The sequence below is a fragment of the Mesocricetus auratus genome, unplaced genomic scaffold (genome assembly GCF_017639785.1).
Source record: "Mesocricetus auratus isolate SY011 unplaced genomic scaffold, BCM_Maur_2.0 Super-Scaffold_100676, whole genome shotgun sequence".
Lineage (NCBI taxonomy): Eukaryota > Metazoa > Chordata > Mammalia > Rodentia > Cricetidae > Mesocricetus > Mesocricetus auratus.
In genome coordinates, this window is record NW_024429266.1 from 148,126,985 (window position 1) to 148,147,972 (window position 20,988).

A 20,988-nucleotide genomic window follows, 5' to 3' on the forward strand; every position below is an offset into this window, starting at 1 on the left:
TCTAGAAACTCATAGTGCATATATAAGTATGCTCAGGAAAAAGTAAGTTGATGATAAGTGTTGACTCGGTGGTGCACTGTGACATTTCCTCAGGCTGAATTCCAGCTGAGCTGTCCTGGCCGGCTCTTCTGACTTTCTGTTGGAAGCGTTTTTCACACCTATAAACACTTTATAGTGCGGTTCCTTCCAGTGCCACACAGTCAGCCTGCTACATTTGAGCACCTAGATCGTTCCTTTGCATTTTGTTACTCTTTGCCTCAGGGTCTCAGTAGTCCAGCCTGGTCTCAAGCCTGTGGTTAATCCTGCTGCTCTGACACACCGGGTTTCCTGTATTTATTATTATTATTTCTTCCTTGAAGAACGTCTTAGGCTCTGGTAAGTTTTGAGATAAAAATCTTAGAAGTGAAATTCTGAGTAAAAGATTGTAAACAGGTTTTAAAGAAATCTTTTATTTTGAAATAAGTGGATCTACAGGGAAGTAGTGACGATGGTTTGGGGGTGCCCACCTACCACTCCCCATGACTTCTAAGGTAGTCCTTCCTACCCAGGGCATGCCTGTCTGAGCAAACAGTTTAGCTGACCTGGTTTGAAATGCCAGACTTGATTTGAGCTTCTATAGTTTTCCCACAAATGTTCAACTCTTGCCTGCAGATCTGATCTGGGACCCCATGCTGTATTTAGGGTATGGACATGTCTCTATGAATGTGTGTATATATAGGCAAGTGAGTTTTTGTTTATTTTGGGGGGTACAGGGAATGGACGCTCTCTGCTGAGCTATACCCCCAGCCCTAGCTGTTTGGATTTATGTTCCCAATAACAGTATTTGGGGGAACTCTAACAAGGTGATAAACACAACAGCAGCAATAACTCTAGGCTCCCTCAGTCAGCTTTTTATTTTTAGCAGGGTCTCATGTAACCCAGGCTAGTCCCAATGTCCCTATGTAGCCAAAAATGACCTTGAATTTCTGAGTCTCTTACCTGTACCTCCTATAGGCTGGGGTTATAAAGGTGGAAGTGCACACCCAGTTTGTTCAGCAAGGGGACAGCCCCCGGCCTGAGCTACTAGTCTATGAGAACTCAGGCCCAGCCCTGTTAGGAAGCCCTTCTTTGCTGGTGAGTTTATAGACATTTTTCCTAGTTTGGTGGCCAGTCTCTTTTCCTGATTTTGATTCCCCATCTACCAGGGCTAGGGGTTCGTTATTGTCCAGGTCTTTAGTTCAAATTCAAGGTGACACCCGAGTCAGGTGGGCCTCCAGAGTCTGTGGCCATGCTGCACCGAGTCCCTCAGGCAGGCTCCTCCCGGCTTCAGCTCCCCCATCATTTGAGCGCTCAAGTCTCCATCTGTTCAACAGAAGTAAATTCAGGCTGGTGCAGGGACCAGAGGACAGCTGTGGTACTTCATGATGTCCTGGGCCAGCAGCACACACTGTTTGATGTTGAACTTGGCCTGGTGAGAACACCCCACCCAGGGTGACTAGAACACCCCTGGACTGACTTCAGCCCTGACGGTAGCTTCCTGCTGCCTGATGACACCACTTGGCTATGACTGGACCCGTCACTACAAGGGTCCCCTGAATCCAGGAGGTTGCTGGCACTGCCCAGAAAACATGGGCAGGATGCTGGAGGAAGGGGGTGCCCTAAAAGTGGTCCCATCTCAGGGCTCAGACTGGAGCCCCGCCTCCCTGAGCTCAGGGCTTGTCCAGCCTCTGGATATCCCCTCCATTCTTCCTCCCTCATGCCCTCCCCATAAGCAGGGGGATCAAGACCCACCTCCAGGAAAATCAAGGAAGGAGAGATGGTGCTTCCTGAAGTTCACGTATACCTGGGGACAGGACAGAAACATATCAACCAGCTCAGTGTGGTGAAAACCCGAGAAATAATCCCGCCTTGTGGAGAGGGAACAGAGAGACAGAGCCTGTATTCTGACTGCCCTAAACTGCCACGTGACTTCCACCCTGGTGGTCATCCCATAGCAGTGAGAGGAGGGCTCCTCCAACAGCCCCAGGCCATTCTGAGCACTGGCTTTGGTGATCCTGCCTGGGACCTGGGTGCTGATGGTGTTTGTTTTCTCCTGCGACCTGCTTTTGGTCTAATTGGGGAGGATTCTGCAGCTCTCTGTTAACATCATGACAAGCTTTAGGCTTGGCCAGGTGTTCCCGTGATGTCACAGCTTCTTCCCTCAGGGTTGTCATGGGACCTGCTATTCTCATCGTAGGGAGGAGGCCACATCTGCCTGTGACTTTCCCACAGTGGTCTGAGCAGTGAGGGACAGGACTGACTGGATGGGCTTTAGAGACCTCGGGGTCTGACCCCAGGAGGAGGCACAGAAGAAACGGGAGGCAGCCCTTCTAGAATGAGCTTGGGAGCACTGCCGGAGTAAACTGGCATTTGTGTCCTCTCACTGGGTGCTGGTGGGGCAGAGAGACTGTGGCTGCATAGCCCCCCCCCACTGGACACTTCTCTGTGGAGTGTAGTAAGCCTGTCAGAGTACTGAGGCCCCTCCAGCTTATCTGCCCTGCAGAGCTCTGACTGTGGCCTAGGAAAAGCACCCCCCTAGTTGAGATCATGCATGGAAGGGACCAGCGTCCCTGGCAGGCCCCAACAGCGTTCCCAGCAGGCTCCCTGAACAGTCCCCATGGACATGGCCCCCCTGGACAGCCGTCTCCCATGGACAGGATCCTCCTAGATAGGGCCCTTCTGGACAGGTTTATACATACTTGGGTCCTGTCTTAGGAGTGTCCATACCTCAGATGTCACCAGAGGACAGGGACCCACTTCTGGGGTTCTCAGTGTGCAGGATGGCTCAGCTCAGTCTTGGGAGGGCCAAGCAGTCCTGTGCAAGAGTCACTCCTATTTCTAACTTCCAGCCTTTTCTCCTTCACCCCAGGGCCAAACATTAAAAGGAATTCCAAAGACCTCCTGATCCTCTGAAGACGGCTCCCCAGGAGCCAATGAGAAGCAAGGCCTTATCTATCCACATTTCAGCCTAAGCTCCAGGGGAGTTGAACCGTTTTTGCCATCTGTTCCATGAAGTCCTTTCCAGGTGACATGGAGCAGGCAGTGAGAGAGAATAGAAACTCATGGCACAGATGATAAAAGGTCACTCTTGGTTTCCAATGGAGGCAGGGCAACCCATATATTCAAAGCACCTCATCCAAGGTCACAGAGTCTTAGAGGAGGGGTCTTGACCCGGAGTCTTTCAACAGCTGGCATCTTACACAACCCACCCTATGCAGAGGATCAAGAGCTGAACCTGCCAAGATTGCAGAACCAGGGTGGGGAAGAGTTCCCCTTGCTGGTGATTTCCCATCCACCACCGCTTGTGGCCAAGGCGAGTCTCGTGTTTACCTATACATTCTTCTCTGGGGACTGTGATTTTGAGACACTGGGGATTTCCAAAACTGAGGGGGGAAACACGTTCAGGCACTGAGGATGTGGCTGAGTTGGGAGAGGGCTTGTCCAGAACACATGAGTTAGGTCCCCAGCCCTGCATCAAACTGGGTGTGGTGGTGCACACCAATAATCCTAGTCCCAGAGACGTGGAGACATTCAGGGTCATCTGGACTGAGTTTGAGGCTATCCTGGACTACATGAGTCATGACATCTCTACGACATGAATAAATAAATGAAAATAAGGAAGTCTAGTAAACTTGAATTCCGGCGTTTTTGCCCCATGAGTTTCTGCAGTGGTGTGTGTGTCTAGTGCCTTCTATTCTCAGTCTGTTCCATTCAGGTTGATATCTGTGCTACACTCTGGGCTTTGAGTGGGTACAAAGTGAAGACAGCAGTGTGGGGTACGGGACCTGCAGTACCGAAGTCCAAGTGTCATGTCTTGAGAACGTGACTGCCCTGTCTGTGGTAGAGTGGGGTCTCTTAGTGACAGGAGCCCACAGTGACACGTTTTGAAGGCTTGTGACACGTTTTGAAGGCTTGTGACTCACGGGTCAGTGCCATGTACCTATCCACTCATTCATGCATCACAGAAGACTTTAGAAATATTTATTTGGGGGGCTGAAGAGAGGTATCAGTGGTTAAGAACACTGGCTGCGCTTGCAGAGGACCTAAGTTCGATTCCCAGCACCCACACGGAAGCTCACAATTATCTGTAACTCCAGCTTCAGGGCATCCAACATCTTCTACTGACCTCTGTGGGCACCAAGCATACACCTGGTTCACAGACATACATGCAGGTAATACATCCATACACATAAAATGACAATAACAAATTAAAAACAATTATAAAAATAGCTATTTAAAGTCTCCTTGGGGGTCATATTGATGATGAGAGACAGGACCAGGAGGGGCAGACTCCTCAAGTCACATCTTTGACACTGTTTCTTTGGAACTGTGAGTGGGATGGATTTTATCTTTTCTGTTTTGACCCTTTGTGAGGCAACAGGTTGGGGTGTGGGACAGGGGTGGGGACAGCTATCAGGGAAGACAGTAACTACAAGGTTCTTCTTTTGGACACTTTAGCAACATCCGGCGACTCTTGAGAAAGGACAGGTGTAACCACTTTTGCCCTGCGATGTGTGGCCTCTAACCTAGGTCTGTGGTCCTAGGTCAAGGACTCCAGCTCAGTCAAAGAAGGTTAGAAACCAAAAGCCAAGCTACTGATCACTGGGCAGGGGGTGGGTATTGAATAGTGGCCTCAGGAGGGCCTTCACTCATGAGGAATCCAGCCTTCCTCCAGCTCCAACTCCGGCTCTCACCCTTCTACTTGAAGTTTAGGGAAGCCATGTCTTTCCAAAGAAACCATGACGCCATAGGAAGGAAGCTGTGGGCCTGGCCTTGGGCCCATAGGAAGGATGCTGGTGGCAAAGTCTCATCAAATTCTCATGCACTTGTAACAACATTCCCCTCTGTCATTCATAGCAGAAACTATGCTGAGGGATTCAGGGGCTGTGATCCAGGCCATATCTGGGGTACCAGGTATGGTACTGTGGGTAGCATCCCTCAGATATAAGCATGTTGTCAGCCAATGAGACTAGCCTGGAAACAGCCTGGCCTTGTGACTCCTTGTCCCACATACTCAGGGACTCCTCAGCCATCCAACCTCATTTCCTCAAGGACTGTCCCTTCTCCAAAGCAATTCCAGAATCTTCACTTTCTGCCTGTGTAGAGATGTCCTCTCCAACTCTCCAAGGCCTCAGCCACCTGGCCATCCAATCTCCCAGACCACTGTCCTGTCCCCTCCCGAGTAGGCTGGCTGGCTGGCTTTTGTCTCCTCGCATCCTTCCTGTTTCAAGTGTGTGCCATACTTGCCGAGGCCTGAAGAGGGTGTCATATCCCCCTTGGAACTGAGTTACAGACTTCTTGTTAGCCCCGGTGTAGTGCTGGGACTCAAACCCAGGTCCCCTGGAAGAGTGCCCAGTGCTCTTAATTGCTGAGCCGTCTCTCCATCCCCGGATCAGGCTCTTTCTATCCCCTCATCTGCCGCCTTCCCTGAGCCCCTCAAGCCTGGTTTCTTACTGAGGGTTGCATCCACCATTCTCTGTCCTCACACTCAACTCTCCCCAGACCAGAGCCAGCCATAGGCAGCTGACAACTCTGCCTTTCCTTGGCACTACCCAAGCCCTGCCCCAGACAGCTCTCCATCACCTTCCCACCTCGCTCTAGCAAACAACCAAATCCCCGCCATTAGGAGGTGCTGACAGGACCCTGGCTGTACAGTCCCCTGCAGTCATTTGGATTTCCCTGCCTGCCTGTCTGCCACAGAGAACCTTCTAGGTTCTCTGCAGCAGCAGATGGACCACCTGGGAGAGCTGCCATGCTGCCCACCATCCAAGATGTCACCCGTCCTGCCTCTGCTGACCTGACCCCATATCTCATAAGCCATGTCTCATAGAGAGGGATGCTGGGCACAGAGGAGGCAGGGGCAGGGAGGCCTGAGAAGATGGAGATTGAGAGGAGGGGCCTGGCCCGCTTTCTGATTCCACTCAAGGTGGGGACCTGTTAAGGAGTCCCGATCCCAGTTCTGCTGCAGAAGCAGAGGCTGAGGGTGAAGCATGTACCAGACATGCATCTGGAGAGGCAAGAGGAGATAAGAAACAGTGAGCACTGGGCTCTGGGAGCCTGTCTTTGCCCGGAACAGAGCAGGGCAGGCCCTGAGCGCACTGAGCCACAGGGAAGGTGAGGCAGCAGGAGGCCTCTGCTCTGGTTTCTGGTCTTCGCTCCTCGAGGGTGGGGAAAGCCTTCCACAAGGAACCCAGAAAAGAGCTGCTTGACCGTGAAGAGCTCGGTTTTGCTTATGCCAGTCATAGTGTCAACGCTGTGGTGCACGGCTGTCATTCTTGGGAGGTGGGGGTGGGGAAGCAAGGCATCGGGCTCTGAGGAGATGGCTCAGTGCTTGTCCAAGCATGGACACCGGAGTTCTGATCGCCAGGACACAGGTGAAGGCTGGGTGGGCGTGACTGATGCCTGCAAACCCAGTTTTGGAAGAGACCAACATATAATCCCTGGAAACCTCATGATAGGAGACAACAGACAGTCACAAGTTGTCCTTTGACCCACAGTACATTAGATAAATATGTTTGTTTTAAAATAAGTAAATGGATTCTATTGGTAGAGGCTGGAGGATTGTTTGAGGCCAGTCTGAGCTACATATCTTGAGAGAGAGAGAGAGAGAGAGAGAGAGAGAGAGAGAGAGAGAGAGAGAGAGAGAGAGAGAGAGAGAGAGAGAGATATTTAGCTAGGTATGTTTTGTCCATGGAGGGGACCAGGAGAAGGCGGGAGGGACAAGGAAAATGAGGAAATGCAGTCTGCAAAATGAGACTCAGAAGGGACAGCAGAACCAGAGTCCAAGAACACATCTAGATTCAGATTGCTTTGTTAACCATGAAACAATCCTAGGTGAGGCCCAAGGTTTAGAAAACTTAAGCATCAGGACCCTCATTCATTCAGGACTGTCAAAGGCAACTGTCTGAGTAAGGATTTAAACGTGGGCAGCCTGGCAGGGTTGAGCAGGACAGACTGCACACAGGTGCCTTGCTTCTCAATTCAGGCTGACACACGCTCCAGGCTGGGGTTTGTCAGAGGAAACACAGTCACATGTTGAGGTTTAGGGGCATTGATAGCACTGACAAAGCCACTCTAAGTCTTAGGCTCCACCTGCCCTACTTCCTGTCACCGGAGGCTCTGAGCACAGCACCATGCCTGGTGACTTTGTAGCTGATAGTGCATGCATTTATTTGTGCATCATGGTGTTATTTTGTAACAGTTCATCCTTATTGCATGTTTAAGAAACAAAGTAGGTGACAAGTTAGCCTTTACAATACTGCCCTGCCCCTACCCTGTTTCATGGAACCCAGCTGATCCTTTCCCAGCTGGCTTGGGCAGTTTTTCAAACTGGTGGGGACCCATGGGAGTGCTGGGAGGTTACCTCAAGTATCATTAACAGGGTTTGAAACAGCCAAACAGAATCTGCTTGGTTCCACACTTCATGGAACTAATCGTTAGTGTTAGGCAACATGTATGTCTTATTTTTTCCATGTGTGTATTCATGTTCCTCTGTGTGCGTGTATGTGTACATGTGTATATATAAAGAGAGGCCAGAGGCCAACCTCACATATCCTTTAGGCGCCATCTACCTTTTGAAAAAGATTTATTATTTATTTGTGTGTGTGTGTGTGTGTGTGTGTTGTGTGTGCGCGCGTGCGCATGTGTCCACATACAAGTGTCTATGAATGCCAGAAGAGGGCTTTGGAGCCCCTGGAGGTGGAGTTGCGGGTGGTTGTGAACCATCCAACATGGGGACTGAACTGTGACTGTGGAGGGCGTCCAGGTGCGAGCCTGGCGCTCTAGTTGAGATAGGGCCTGAGCTCGCCTGGGAAATGGAGAGGCAGTTGCCCCTAGGTTTGCTGTTGGAAGCAGGGGAGTCATGCAGGTGGCCCCTATACAGCCCCTCCAGTGACTTCCAAGAGCCTCACTGGGTTTGCCTGGATGCAGGGCTCTGCTCACCTGGGTAACTGGGGAGAAGAAGGCTGAGAGAGCTGTCCTGTCTGGTGCACTTCAAGCCATTTAGTGTAGAAGGCACACGGGTGAAAGAGACAGGAGTTTCAAGTGATCTGTCCAAGTAGAGAGATTTTGTGGGGACAAGGAGCCTTGGGAAACATCAAATGGAAGGGCATAGCAGTTCTCGGATGATGCTGGGAGGATGTTTTGGTGAGAGAAGCCAATGACAGTGGTGGGCATTGGAGTAGCCTGGACTAGGACAGAAGGGACGTGGAGGTACAAAGGGAGAGAGGCGTGGCAGAGGGCTGTGGGAGGAGGACCCTGCAAGCTGGCTAGAAATCACAGGAAGCTGAGAGCATCAGGGAGAAGAAATGAACTTGTTTACAGTATAAAATAGCACTTCCAACCAGGAGATGGTGGAGCACGCCTTTAATCCCAGCACTCGGGAGGCAGAGGCAGGCGGATCTCTGTGGTCTACAGAGAGTTCCAGGACAACCAGAGCTACGACCCTGTCTTGAGAAAACAAAAGAAAAAAAGCACCTCCAGATGCAAGGGAAAGAGGAAAGCAGGGCAGCGAGAAAGGAGACTGGGTACACAGGCGGGGCAGGAGAGACTACGGAGAACTGTCTAGGAAACAGAAGGTCCAGAGCCCAGCAAGCTGACAGCCGCGTCAGGAGCTATGGGCTGAAGGTGCAGTCAAAGGCCACTGGTGCCCGTGGACACAGAAGCCAGCACTTTGAGTGATAGAAATGACAGTGAGGCTGTGCCCAGAACACAGGGCGTCTCGGCGACCTAACGCCTCCCCTTCCAGCAGATCCAGCCTTGTGACCTGGCACACTGGCTTGGCAAGATGGGTACAGGCTGCACCATAACCTTGTAGTAGGACCACACCATGCCACGGCCCCTGGTGAGATTGCCGGAAAAGAGGAGAGGGTTCATCTTTGACCCCCGAGGTGGGGTCCAGAGGTCTGTAGACTAGTACATACCATTTTGGAAAGAGCATGGGACTTACAGAGGATTTGGGGGTTCAGGAAATGAGGGTACAGGAGAGGGCCCCAAACAGGCAGCTGAATAAGAGCTGTGGGGTGGGGATAGGGGCCTAGGGCGGTGGTGGAGGGAGGAGATGGGGCAGCTGCTGGCTATGTGAGGTGGAGTCCAGGATGCTGCAGGGGCCAGTTCAGAATTTGCTAGGCAGAGCAGGGACCTGAGACACCACCAAGGCCACTTGTCCTCCAAAGCAAGCTGCCATGGAAACTGGCCAGGAACACAGCCAGTCAGCAGGATCTGGGTAGAGGGTCCCTGTCTGCTCTTTTACTTTTTTTTTTTCTTTTGGTTTTTCGAGACAGGGTTTCTCTGTGGCTTTGGAGGCTGTCCTGGAACTAGCTCTTGTAGACCAGGCTGGCCTCGAACTCACAGAGATCTGCCTGCCTCTGCCTCCCAAGTGCTGGGATTAAAGGCGTGTGCCACCAACGCCCGGCTGCTCTTTTACTTTTTAAAATAGCTTTTTATATTAATTTACTGTGGTGTGCGCGCGCACATATATGTCCATATATGTGAATGCACACACCCTTTGCACATGCATAAGTCAGAGGTTGACACAGGGTGTCTTCCGCAGTTACTCTCTACCCTTTCTAAAGATTTGTTTGTCTGCCTTTATGTAGAGTGCCTGCCTGTCTGTGCGCCACATGCACGCAGGTCAGAAGAGGGTGTTGGATCCCATGGAGCTGGAGTTACAGACAGCTGTAAGCTGCCATGTGACCCCTGGGAACCTAACCTGGGTCCTCTGCACCCCAAACCACCCAGTCACCCCTCCAGCCTCCTAGTATCTTAATTTTTGAGACAAGGTCACTTGCTGAACCTGAGGTCACTGATTTGCCTGACTTGTGCTGGTCTGTGAGCTCCAGGGATGCCTCGTCCCTACCTCCCCAGTGCTGAGATCATAGGTGCACACCACTGTGCCTGGTGGCTACCTGAACTCAGCTCCTTACATTACCCAGGGAGCCAGCTTCCTTGATTCGTGCTTGTTTGTATAGAATTTTTTCTTATTAGGGAACATATTCAAGTAATATATACAGAAGAAAATGAATGTTAGTCGTGATCTACCACCCCCTATACTACCTGAGTAATTGGATGTGTTTCTCTGTGCTTACACACATTCTCCACCGGACTGCTATCCAGGGGCTAACCCTCTCCCCAGAGCTTTCCTGTCTGCCTTGTCCACAGTTACTGAGAGTCCTGAGGCCTTCATCCCCTGACCCCTTGCCACGTGTCAGCTGAGATAAATAAAAACAAGCTAACATTTTTGTTTATGGGCGTCCTCAGTGCGTAGTTTCAGTGATAATAAGCTTCTTGTCTGTTTGTTTGAGGCGGGGTCTCTCTGTGTAGCCCTGGCTGTCTTGGAACTCACTCTGTGGACCAGGCTGACTTCAAACTCACAGAGGTCTGCCAGCCTCTGCCTCCTAAGTGCTGGGTTTAATGTTGTGCTCCAGTATGCCTAGCGAAACATTTGTATATTTCTTCCTCTGAAACGCTGCCTCACTGTGTAGTGGAGGCACAGGCCTGGAACTTTCAATCCCCCTGCCTCAGCTTCAGTGTGTGCAAGCCATCATGTCTCATCAGTTTCTCTTTTAATGTGCCTTTGATTTTTGGTGATCTCCGATGACCTTGCTTGGTTTCTGGAATTGTTGTCACCTTGTCCAGAGACTCCACGGATCTGTGTGTAATGAGTCTTTCTCTGTCCTGCCCGCCAGCTCCCAAATAATGACATGGAGCCTTATTAATTACGAAAGCTTGGCCTTAGCTTAGGCTTGTTACTAACTAGCTCTTATAACTCAAATTAACTCATTTCTGTTCATCTACATCCTGTCACCTATACCCATCCTGCCTCCTCCGTGTCTCCTCACATCTCTCACGAGAGCATGTTGCTAGATTCGTCTCCTACTTGCTGTCTCTCTGCCCAGAAGTCCCACCTATACCTCTTGCCTAGCTATTGGCTGGCCACCTTTTTATTAAACCAATCACAGCAATATATCTTCACACTGTACAAATATCCCACAGCATCTGTGGCTCTGAAGGTGGCATGATGCCACTACACATCTCTCTAGATTCAGAGAGTCTGGGTTTGCTTCTGCAACCTCACTGGCTTGGGCACTCCTAGAAGCTGGCAGGTAGGGGTTCCTCAGAGGGACCGCGCGTGTGTGTGTGTGTGTGCTTGCGTGTGTGTGTGTGTGTGTGTGTGTGTGTGTGTGTGTGTGTGTGTGTTAGAATGAAGCCACCGTTTACCATCACCCATCACCAGCTGCATGGTAGACTCATCCCATGCTTTGCAGCACCTTACAATGCCTTATAGTACCAATCTCCTGGTGATTTTCACATTCTTCCAGACGCCTAAGGAAAGATCACTCAGTCATGCTAGAGAAGATGCCCCTTTGGCTACCCCAGCTCCTGTTATGGGAAAGAGCTGTCTTGGAATACATTCAAAAGAAACAGTGCCCTGTGTGAGGTTCCCTATAGGTTTTGTTGTTTACCACCCTGGTTAGCATTAGCAGCAATTAAAACAGTTTGGGACCGGTACAAAGCTGCCTTTGAGGTAGGCTCCCACACGGCTCGCCCTAAGCCAAGGTTTCTAGTGTCATTAGAAGCCCACTTTTTATGGACATTCTCAGTCTGTGTATCTTGACTGCCTGGGTATTTTGTAAGTTGTGGAGCCTCTAAGGAAGTGGTTAATGTCCCTGAAGTTGTGTGAACCTGTTTTTAAGTCTTCCCAAGCTCAGATGGGTGAGTGAGATGTGGGACGTAAGGGAGGGAAGGAGGGGTCTTCAGGGTCTCCCCTGGGTGCTGCTTCCTGACCAGGGCAAAGGGAAACCACAATGGAGAAAAATATGGAAACTCAGTGTAAGCCTGGCTCTGAGAGGAACACCTGCAGGCCTCAGGACTCTTTAGTAATCTTTACATTTGATTGACAGGTAAAAGCAGGAGAGAACCAGTTTTGGTATCTTGAACTCTTAGGGCTTAGTCACAGATTGTACCTATCGACCTATTGGTTGCTCCTGGTGCTGACCCCAGATCCAAGGGTTCATGATGAAATAGGGCCTAAGTCAGAGCTCCGCATACCCTTGGGTACCCCGTGGGAACAGTGACTCATTCCGCATGTCACTGTGTGCTGGATTGGCAGAGGTTGCCATGCTGGACCGTTTCCAGAGGCAGAGCTCCAGAGGCAGCACAACCAAACCAGAAGGGAGGTTTCAGAAGAAGGGCGCAATGGGCAATGAGTGCTCACTGGCATTTTGGAGGACTGAGCGGAGACACTCATTGTGGGGAGCTTGGCATGGCCCCAAATGGCTCACAGGAGAGTTGACTTGCCTCGTGCCTTTGGCCACAGCTGTCCTGAGCACTGGACAGTCCCACCTGGTGATGGCAGGCCTGTGGCTCCGAATCGAGGAACCTGCCTTGAAATTCCTAGGATGCCCTGCTTTGGTTGACACCTCCCTGAACCCGGGGTTCCAATCTGAACCTCTAGCTAGTGTATTGGGTTGAGCCGAGGTCGCTTGTATCCCAGACTGGTCTAAAACTGTATAGCCAAGGATGAACTTGAACTGATTCTCCTGCCTCTACCTCCCAAGTACCGGACTTACTGGTGTAATTCCACCACACCTGATTTATTCGAAACTGGGGCTTTTAACTCAGGGCTTTGGATATTCGAGACAAGCACTCCACCAGCTGAGCCGCATTCCTGGCCCCTGGCTAGATTTTGGTGTCAAAATCACCTCTTTATTTTTCTTTTCAGCTGAAGGCCCGATGTCACAAGCATCCCAAAGCAGGGCCTAGAAATGGGACACGCAGTGGATGGTTCACCTAGGAGCTGTGCTAATCCCTGTGGTCCACACCCGTGCAGCTCACAGCAGCCCCAGGACAAGAGCCTTGGGGTCAGCTAAGGTTTGTGCAGGGTACATCGGGCAGACAGGAGCCCTTTGCCCTCGGTGTCAAGTGCCCAGAGGTAGAAAGAATGGATCTCCTCGTGTTATGGGCCGCATGTCTTTGGCTTCATGGAGTAGGAGGGAGCTGAGGACAAGATGACCCACTTAAAAACCGGCTCCTTTCAAAGCAGCGTGCCTGTGACTAGGGGCTGCTTTAAGTGGGTTAGCTTACTTGCATACGTTGGTCTTAAACTCTTCAAAACACAGCTGTTAAACACTGGCATTCTGTTTTCATTAGCTTGTGAGCCTCAGCCATGGGGACCTGCCTTGTTTTCTGAAGTGGCAAGTATGCCTAGAGGCTAACACACAGCAGGTGCCTCCAATAAAAGGCTCTTAGTTCTCCCTATAAATGGGGGTGTAGGCATGAGAAAGAGAGGACAAGTCTGGACTCTGGTGCTAGGTACCACCTCCCAGAGCCCGCATCTGATGTGGTGGTGTGTATGGGAAGTGTGTATGGTGTTGTGTGTTGTGGAGCATATGCTTCTGTAGCTAGCGTGTATGTGTGTAGTAGGGGTGTGTGCATACGTGTGCACGTGTGTGTGTGTGTGTGTGTGTGTGTGTGTGTGTGTGTGTGTGTGTGAAGAGAAGGGGCCATCACTGGATGGGACAAAGTGATGACAGACAAAGTAGCCACATGGCTTGCAGGGCCTGGTGTAAAGCTCAGGACAGCAGGGTGGGAACCCGGAGCCCAGCCCAGGTTAGAGGGAAGTTTAGGAAGCCCTCATGGGGGCCTGGTGAAGACAGCACAGTTCCCAGCTCCCTCAGACCTTCCTTGCTGCCCTGAAAAGCCCTGAGTCCCAGTCTGACAGGGGCTGCAAGGAGCCCTTCGTAGCCTAGGATTGCCTGGCGCCTTCCTGCGCCTTCTTTAGGCCAGACTCTGCAATGATCACCACCATTCCTAAGGTGTCACTTGTCCTCAGCGTCTTGTTCAGGAAACAGCCTGTGCCTCCCTTGCCTGTGTGCTGTGGAACTCAGGCAGGCCTCTCTCTCAGACTCTGCCTGTTTCCTCGGATGTTACCAGGAATCAGGAGTCATTTAAAGTGGTTCTGTGCTGTGTGTGGTGTTTCACATGGGGACCCCTGTAGGTTTGAAGCCAACCTGGGCTGTAGAGTGAACCAGGATAGCCCGGGCTACAGAGTAATAGCCTGTCTCAGAAGGAAAACAAATAAACATATAAATAAAAACAGGATTGAGTATCTCCACTTCCCACTAAGGCCTTCAGGGGACCTGAGCAACTCTGTCCTGGGCTCCTGTCAAGCTGGCAATTCTGCTCCAGAGAGAAATGGCTAAGAGAATCCAGGAGCTGGGGCAGAAGCTACACGAGGGGGCGGAGGGCGGAGGCTCTCTGTGCCCTTCCTGTTTATTGTCCTGGTCTGTCTCTTCTTGGGTCAAGTTCAGGGTGCCTGCTTCAAAGTACACTCAGAGGTACTCACCGGTGATAATGAAGGTGTTCCACCCTAGCCCCAATACCTATCTATACTGGTCAATAATTACTCTTGAGATCCTGGGTTCCGGGAGACGGCTCTCACCTTTCCTGGCGGGTTAGGGTCTCAGCACACTGCAGCACCTGTTACCCCTAGGTCCCCAGTTTTCCCGGTGTTCCTAACAAACTGCCAGGGGCTTGAGCACGATGTTCCCACGACTATCCAGAAATGGGAGCTGCAGTCAGCTGGCAGTCACAGAAACCAGTGACTCTGGGCAAAGGATCTGGCCTCTGCACAGAAGCCACCTGCCACAAGCCATGGCCACCCAAGCACAGAGACTAGGAGAGCAGTTGGGGGTCTGGGGTGGGATCCTTTATAAGGTCCAAGTGGTAACTGAGTGTGGGGATGGAGACTGACGTGAATTCATGCAGGGATAAATCGGTTTTCAAGGGGGGGGGATCCAAAATTGGCATTTGCCAATTTCTGTGGTATCGTTACTCCACTGCACCCAATTTCAAGCTGCAAATTCGCTTAGCAACCAACTCAGAAACTCCCTGAACCTTTAATAGTCAGCTCTTGCCTCACTATCTTCCGTGTCCACTGACCTGTATAGAGGCCAGCAATAGACTTCGGGTCTTCAGGGCGGCTTCCCAGCATCCCGTCCATTCTGTCTTCATTTGTGTCAGGCTGCTGCAGTGCTGAACCGGGTGATCTGACTTCTGTATCAAGAAGTGTGGCCTGAGAATTCTGACCCAGACACCTCACAGCTTTCCACCTGTGCACATGCGCCCCTCAGCTGCATCCTCACTCATCACCACTTCCTGGGGACCTGATGTGTGGGACGACAAATCCTGGGGTGCTAGGAAGCCCTGGCCCACGGGACTACACTCATCCCCAGGGCTCCAAGTCCATCCAGAAGTGTCTCTTTGCAGAAGGGGCTTTCTGGTCCTGTACATGCCTGGGCCTTGTCTCTGGACACGTGTTGTTCTTTGCATAATTGTCTTGGAGACCCACCTTCTCCTGATACCGTTCCAGCAATCCATTCTACTTCCTTGGGATCCTGGTATGCCACCTTGGCCCCACCTCAGTCAGGCATCTGCGATGAACTGTGTTAACCAAATGCATCTCTGATGGCTCACTGTGTCAGGAGGAACAAGCTGAGGGGCTTGCAGAGTGTTGGGGACCCTGGGACAATAGAGGCAGGACAGGGACCTAAGCTAGGTGCTGAGTGATGAATAGTCTAAGGAGTTCGAGACAGGGGCATGATCTCAGCCAGGCACGACAGCCACAGGTGCCCACTGACCTCCCTTCTTTAATCTCTCCCACTCTGTGATTGCACGTAGGACTGGGGACCTGCACAGGCCATTCATTCTGTGTCCCAGGATAAGTTTCTAGAGGAGCAGAGGCAATTATGAACGTCAATGTCATGTGTTCCAGCCTTGGTTCATTGCAGGAGGACTTGTGAACAAGCCTAAGAGAGTACAGAACACGTGTTCAGCCAGAAGTATGTCCTCGTGCCAGAATATCGTAGATGGCTCCTTGGAGAAGATGACATCTGAACGGCCATAAAACTGGAACCCTTCACAGTCCTTAACTCATACACAGGCCAACTTGAGCCCTTGAACCCACAGATTTGTTCTGTGGTTGTTGGGGGAACAGACAAGACTGTCATGGTCCCAGCAGTGGAGAGGGTAATGTGTCACCATGGTAATCTCCTCCAGCCAGAGCCTCCCAGGCCCTCTTCAGGGGCATGCCCCATACTGCAGATGTTTCCCACTGAGAACAAATTAGTGAGGTTCTCAGTAGCTTTTCAGATGAGGTGTGTATGAGAGAAGGCTTGGAGCATGGGAGGAAGGGGCTCTTGGAAGCCTTCTAGAAGGCAAGAAAGAAGACCAGGGAGAGAGGATACTGTACTCAAGAGGCTGGGCATGGGGCTCATTCAGACCTGGAATCTGCTACTGGACTCAGGACATCGTTCACTGAAGTCCAATGTTTGTATCCACCTACTTCTGGGTCTTCATGGACCCACAGACTGAGGCCTTGCCCCACAGTGGGCTGACTCTGAATTAGGAGTGGCTGGCAAAGAAAATGACCACAGTAGAATGTGTTTATAAAAAATTATTATGTGGGGGAATGTCCCAACTCACTCAGAAACAATTTCCATCCATGCTTGTGAGGGTGTGCTTCTGTGATCATAGCACGGGAGGCTGGGGCAGAGCCCCTGTGAGTTCAAGGTTAGCCAGGACTACACAGGAAGACCCTGTCTCTAAAAGGCAAAATAAAGAGATGACAGAGGATAGAGATACATGTATGATAGATATATGATTGATAGATCTTAGAGACAGATAAAGATACAGATAGGTAAATACATGATGGATGATGGCTATGTGATGAGAAATGACGGAGACTGACAGGTAGAGATATAGACAGGTAGGTGATGGACAGGTGATAGAGACCCGTGATAGACTTGAGATTTCTTGACTCTGGAATCCCTTCTGTTTCTCTCTCCAGGGAATCCACACTTAATTTAGAATGTGTGAGTCACCTCATTGGTGCATACAGTGAGAGACAACACACACAGTGAGACCAGTGTATACAGTAGAGATAATACACACAGTGAGACCAGTGTATACAGTGAGAGATCAATACACAGTGAGACCAGTGTATACAGTAAGAGATCAACACACACAGTGAGACCAGTGTAAACAGTAAGAGACAATACACACAGTGAGACCAGTGTATACAGTGAGAGACAATACACACGGTGAGACCAGTGTATACAGTGAGAGACAATACACACAGTGAGACCAGTGTATACAGTAAGAGACAATACACACAGTGAGACCAGTGTATACAGTAAGAGACAATACACACGGTGAGACCAGTGTATACAGTGAGAGACAATACACACAGTGAGACCAGTGTATACAGTAAGAGACAATACACACAGTGAGACCAGTGTATACAGTGAGAGACAATACACACAGTGAGACCAGTGTAAACAGTAAGAGATCAACACACACAGTGAGACCAGTGTATACAGTAAGAGACAATACACACAGTGAGACCAGTGTATACAGTGAGAGACAATACACACGGTGAGACCAGTGTATACAGTGAGAGACAATACACACAGTGAGACCAGTGTATACAGTAAGAGACAATACACACAGTGAGACCAGTGTATACAGTGAGAGACAATACACACAGTGAGACCAGTGTAAACAGTAAGAGATCAACACACACAGTGAGACCAGTGTATACAGTAAGAGACAATACACACAGTGAGACCAGTGTATACAGTGAGAGACAATACACACGGTGAGACCAGTGTATACAGTAAGAGACAATACACACAGTGAGACCAGTGTATACAGTAAGAGACAATACACACAGTGAGACCAGTGTATACAGTAAGAGACAATACACACAGTGAGACCAGTGTATACAGTGAGAGATCAATACACACAGTGAGACCAGTATATACAGTAAGAGATCAACACACACAGTGAGACCAGTGTATACAGTAAGAGACAATACACACAGTGAGACCAGTGTATATAGTGAGAGACAATACACACGGTGAGACCAGTGTATACAGTGAGAGACAATACACACAGTGAGACCAGTGTATACAGTAAGAGACAATACACACAGTGAGACCAGTGTATACAGTGAGAGATAATACACACAGTGAGACCAGTGTAAACAGTAAGAGATCAACACACACAGTGAGACCAGTGTATACAGTAAGAGACAATACACACAGTGAGACCAGTGTATACAGTGAGAGACAATACACACGGTGAGACCAGTGTATACAGTAAGAGACAATACACACAGTGAGACCAGTGTATACAGTGAGAGACAATACACACAGTGAGACCAGTGTATACAGTAAAAGACAATACACACAGTGAGACCAGTGTATACAGTGAGAGACAATACACACAGTGAGACCAGTGTATACAGTAAGAGCGCAATAAATACAAGTGCCTTCTCTTGCCCACCTCAAACAGTAAGGGGTGAGGTTAAAGGGGTGCCCTCTTGTGAAGCAGATGGAGACCTGCTTCCTGTCTCCCCTTCTCTGGCTAAGGATAAACACCAGAATGCCGTTACATCTGTGTCCTCATCTGGGTTTTTCTGGGCTACCGGCTGGGGAGGGTCCCACAGCCCCGTCAGCTGACTGAGACTGCCTTTCTCCCCAGGTGGGCTGGCTGCTGTCACGTGTCGGATGGATATCGAGGGTGAGGCACTCATCCTGCTAGTCAGGCAAGATGCTGGCAGGAGGGCGGGACCAGGGGGTGGAGCTTCTAGAACAAAGGAGAATGAGGAGCCCTGGGGGCCCAGGCTGGGCATCAAAAAGGCCGCGTGCAGAACAAGCAGAACATAGACAGCCTGCCTCTGTGTCCAGCAGCCAAGGCACCCTGTACCTGCTCCCTTCAACTTGCCCAGGCTGGGCAAGCACACAGCTCTGTGGACAGAGGCCTTGCTCTCCAGCGGGATTGCGCCCACACTGCTCTGTGTCTTTCTTTACTTGGCTTGTGCTACTGCTGAACTTCCAGCGGCGAGTAGAGGGATGGCCACCAGCAGAGCCAGAAGCCAGGAAGGCCACCGGGAGCATGCCTTCATCCCAGAACCTTTCAACGGGGCTAACATAGTCCCCAGCCTTTGGCTGCACCGCTTTGAAGTCATTGACGATCTTAACCACTGGGACCATGCCACCAAACTGAGGTTCCTGAAAGAGTCACTCAGAGGAGATGCCCTGGATGTCTACAATGGACTCAATTCCCAGGCCCAGGGTGACTACAGTACTGTGAAGGAAGCTCTTCTGAGGGCCTTTGGGGGCTCCGGGACGGCCCACAGTCAGAAACCCAGAGAGATTTTGTTTGCCAACAGCATGGGTAAGGGCTACTACCTTAAAGGAAAGATTGGTTCAGTGTCTGTGAGGTTCCTGGTGGACTCTGGGGCTCAGGTATCTGTGGTCCACCCAAGCTTGTGGGAGGAGGTCACTGATGGTGACCTGGACACCCTTCGGCCTTTTGAAAATGTGGTCAAAGTGGCCAACGGGGCAGAGATGAAGATCTTGGGTGTGTGGGACACAGAAGTGACCCTGGGCAAGCTGAAGCTGAGTGCACAGTTTCTGGTGGCCAACGCAAGTGCAGAAGAGGCCATTATTGGCACCGATGTCCTGCAGGACCACAACGCCGTCCTGGACTTCCAGCACCGTACCTGCACTCTGAAGGGGAAGAAGTTCCGCATGCTGCCTGTTGGGGGGCCCTTGGAGGATGAGTTCGACCTGGAGCTCATTGAGGAGGAGCCCTCGGAGGGCTCCCACTAAGAAGTCCCTTTCCTTGCCCCAGCATTGGTGGGAGGGCCTTGTGTTGTGGAGAGCAGATGTCCTCGGAGGGTGTCATTGGGCCTGGCCAGTCTTTACACTTGATCTCAACCTCCCTCCTTCTGCAGGGGCCTTACCTTGCCCCTGGTGGGGGAGGGCGGGCAGCTTGCTAGTCTAGAGTAGGGTCTGCAAAGACCTTCAAGGAATATTAGATCCCCTGAGGTGTGACTCAGTCACCTTCAGGTCCCCAAGCCTGCTCAGCTGAGCCTGGTCCTGGCTAAGGCCCCCATGACTTGGAGGAGAGTGACAGCCGCTCTGGGATTCCTCCCCATGAGTCCTCCCAACTGCACAATGGTGTTCCCTCCTGTCCTTGAATCTCATGGAGCCTGTGTCGATAATTCAGTTATTTCAAAACAGCAATAAAGATCTGTTCATGGAAAAAACCTATGTCATGTGCTTAATAGTCGTGACAGAGATGGAGGGGAGTCAGGAAAACACAAGCATTCCCTGAGTGCTTGGTCTGGGGAGGCAAAATAGTAAAAACGGGTCTTGGTTTCCTAAGGTAGACTCAAGTGCGCTTAATCCAACTTCTAATTTCTCTCATCCCTTCTGACTACTTCTGATTCCTCCATTTTAATCTACAATATTTTTGCATACAAATTGTCCCTTATGCTCAAAAGTGACCCAAGGCTATTTTGTGAGGTGTTTAGTTTGGGTATCAAGGTGTTTCTCCCAAGCAAGTAGGTTTTTACTGGTGCCAGGGAACCAGAGGTAGAGGTAGAAAATAAGGCCAGGAGACAGGCATGGGCATGTGTGGGCAGCCCTGGGAAGGTCTGGGACTCTGGCAGCTGGGGGAAGCTTGGCCATGATGGGGTAGCTTGTTCCTGGGAGGTCACGGGACGGAGGTGAGGACACTCCTAATGCTCGGGACGAGCCTCATCGCTTGTCCAGCTTGGGTTTTCTGCCAACCTCCTGCCTCTTCTGAGAATCGGAAAACTCTTCTGTCTTGGGGAGTGGGTTCAAAGAAAGCTCCAGAGAGGAGCTGAACTGTGGGGCCCAGGAAGGCTGGCACAAGGTCAGAAATTCAGATATGCAAGGGGCCTGCCTGCTGCAGGGTACTGGGGTCACAGTTTTAGGGAATCTCTTTTTTACTTGGTGATACAGGTAATTGAGCCTAGGGCCTCACATAATGCTAGGCAAGTGTTCTACTATTGAACTATATTTCCCTTTCCTTTTTAAATACAGTGTCTCATTAAGTTGCCTAGGCTGGCCTTGAACTCAGATGCAAAGGGCATTA

At 50.7% G+C, this 20,988-nt stretch overlaps 1 protein-coding gene and 1 long non-coding RNA gene across 2 annotated transcripts; one reads left to right on the top strand and one right to left on the bottom strand.

The window, feature by feature from the left end:
• Positions 1-430: 430 nt before the first annotated feature.
• On the bottom strand, positions 431-3,205 carry LOC121137029. Its single transcript, XR_005874238.1, has 3 exons — positions 2,746-3,205; positions 1,771-1,822; positions 431-1,341 (listed from the first exon to the last, which is right to left on the bottom strand). It is a non-coding gene; the product is annotated as an uncharacterized LOC121137029 (long non-coding RNA).
• Positions 3,206-18,708: 15,503 nt separating this feature from the next.
• On the top strand, positions 18,709-20,134 carry Asprv1 (aspartic peptidase retroviral like 1). Its single transcript, XM_005139308.4, has one exon. It carries the CDS (start codon positions 18,933-18,935, stop codon positions 19,692-19,694), a length of 762 nt encoding a protein of 253 aa, XP_005139365.3. The 5' UTR covers positions 18,709-18,932; the 3' UTR covers positions 19,695-20,134.
• Positions 20,135-20,988: the final 854 nt, after the last annotated feature.

Bases quoted from the DNA above. Each gene is read 5' to 3' on its own strand.
- Asprv1 (XM_005139308.4), top strand. From the start codon at position 18,933: ATGGCCACCAGCAGAGCCAGAAGCCAGGAAGGCCACCGGGAGCATGCC.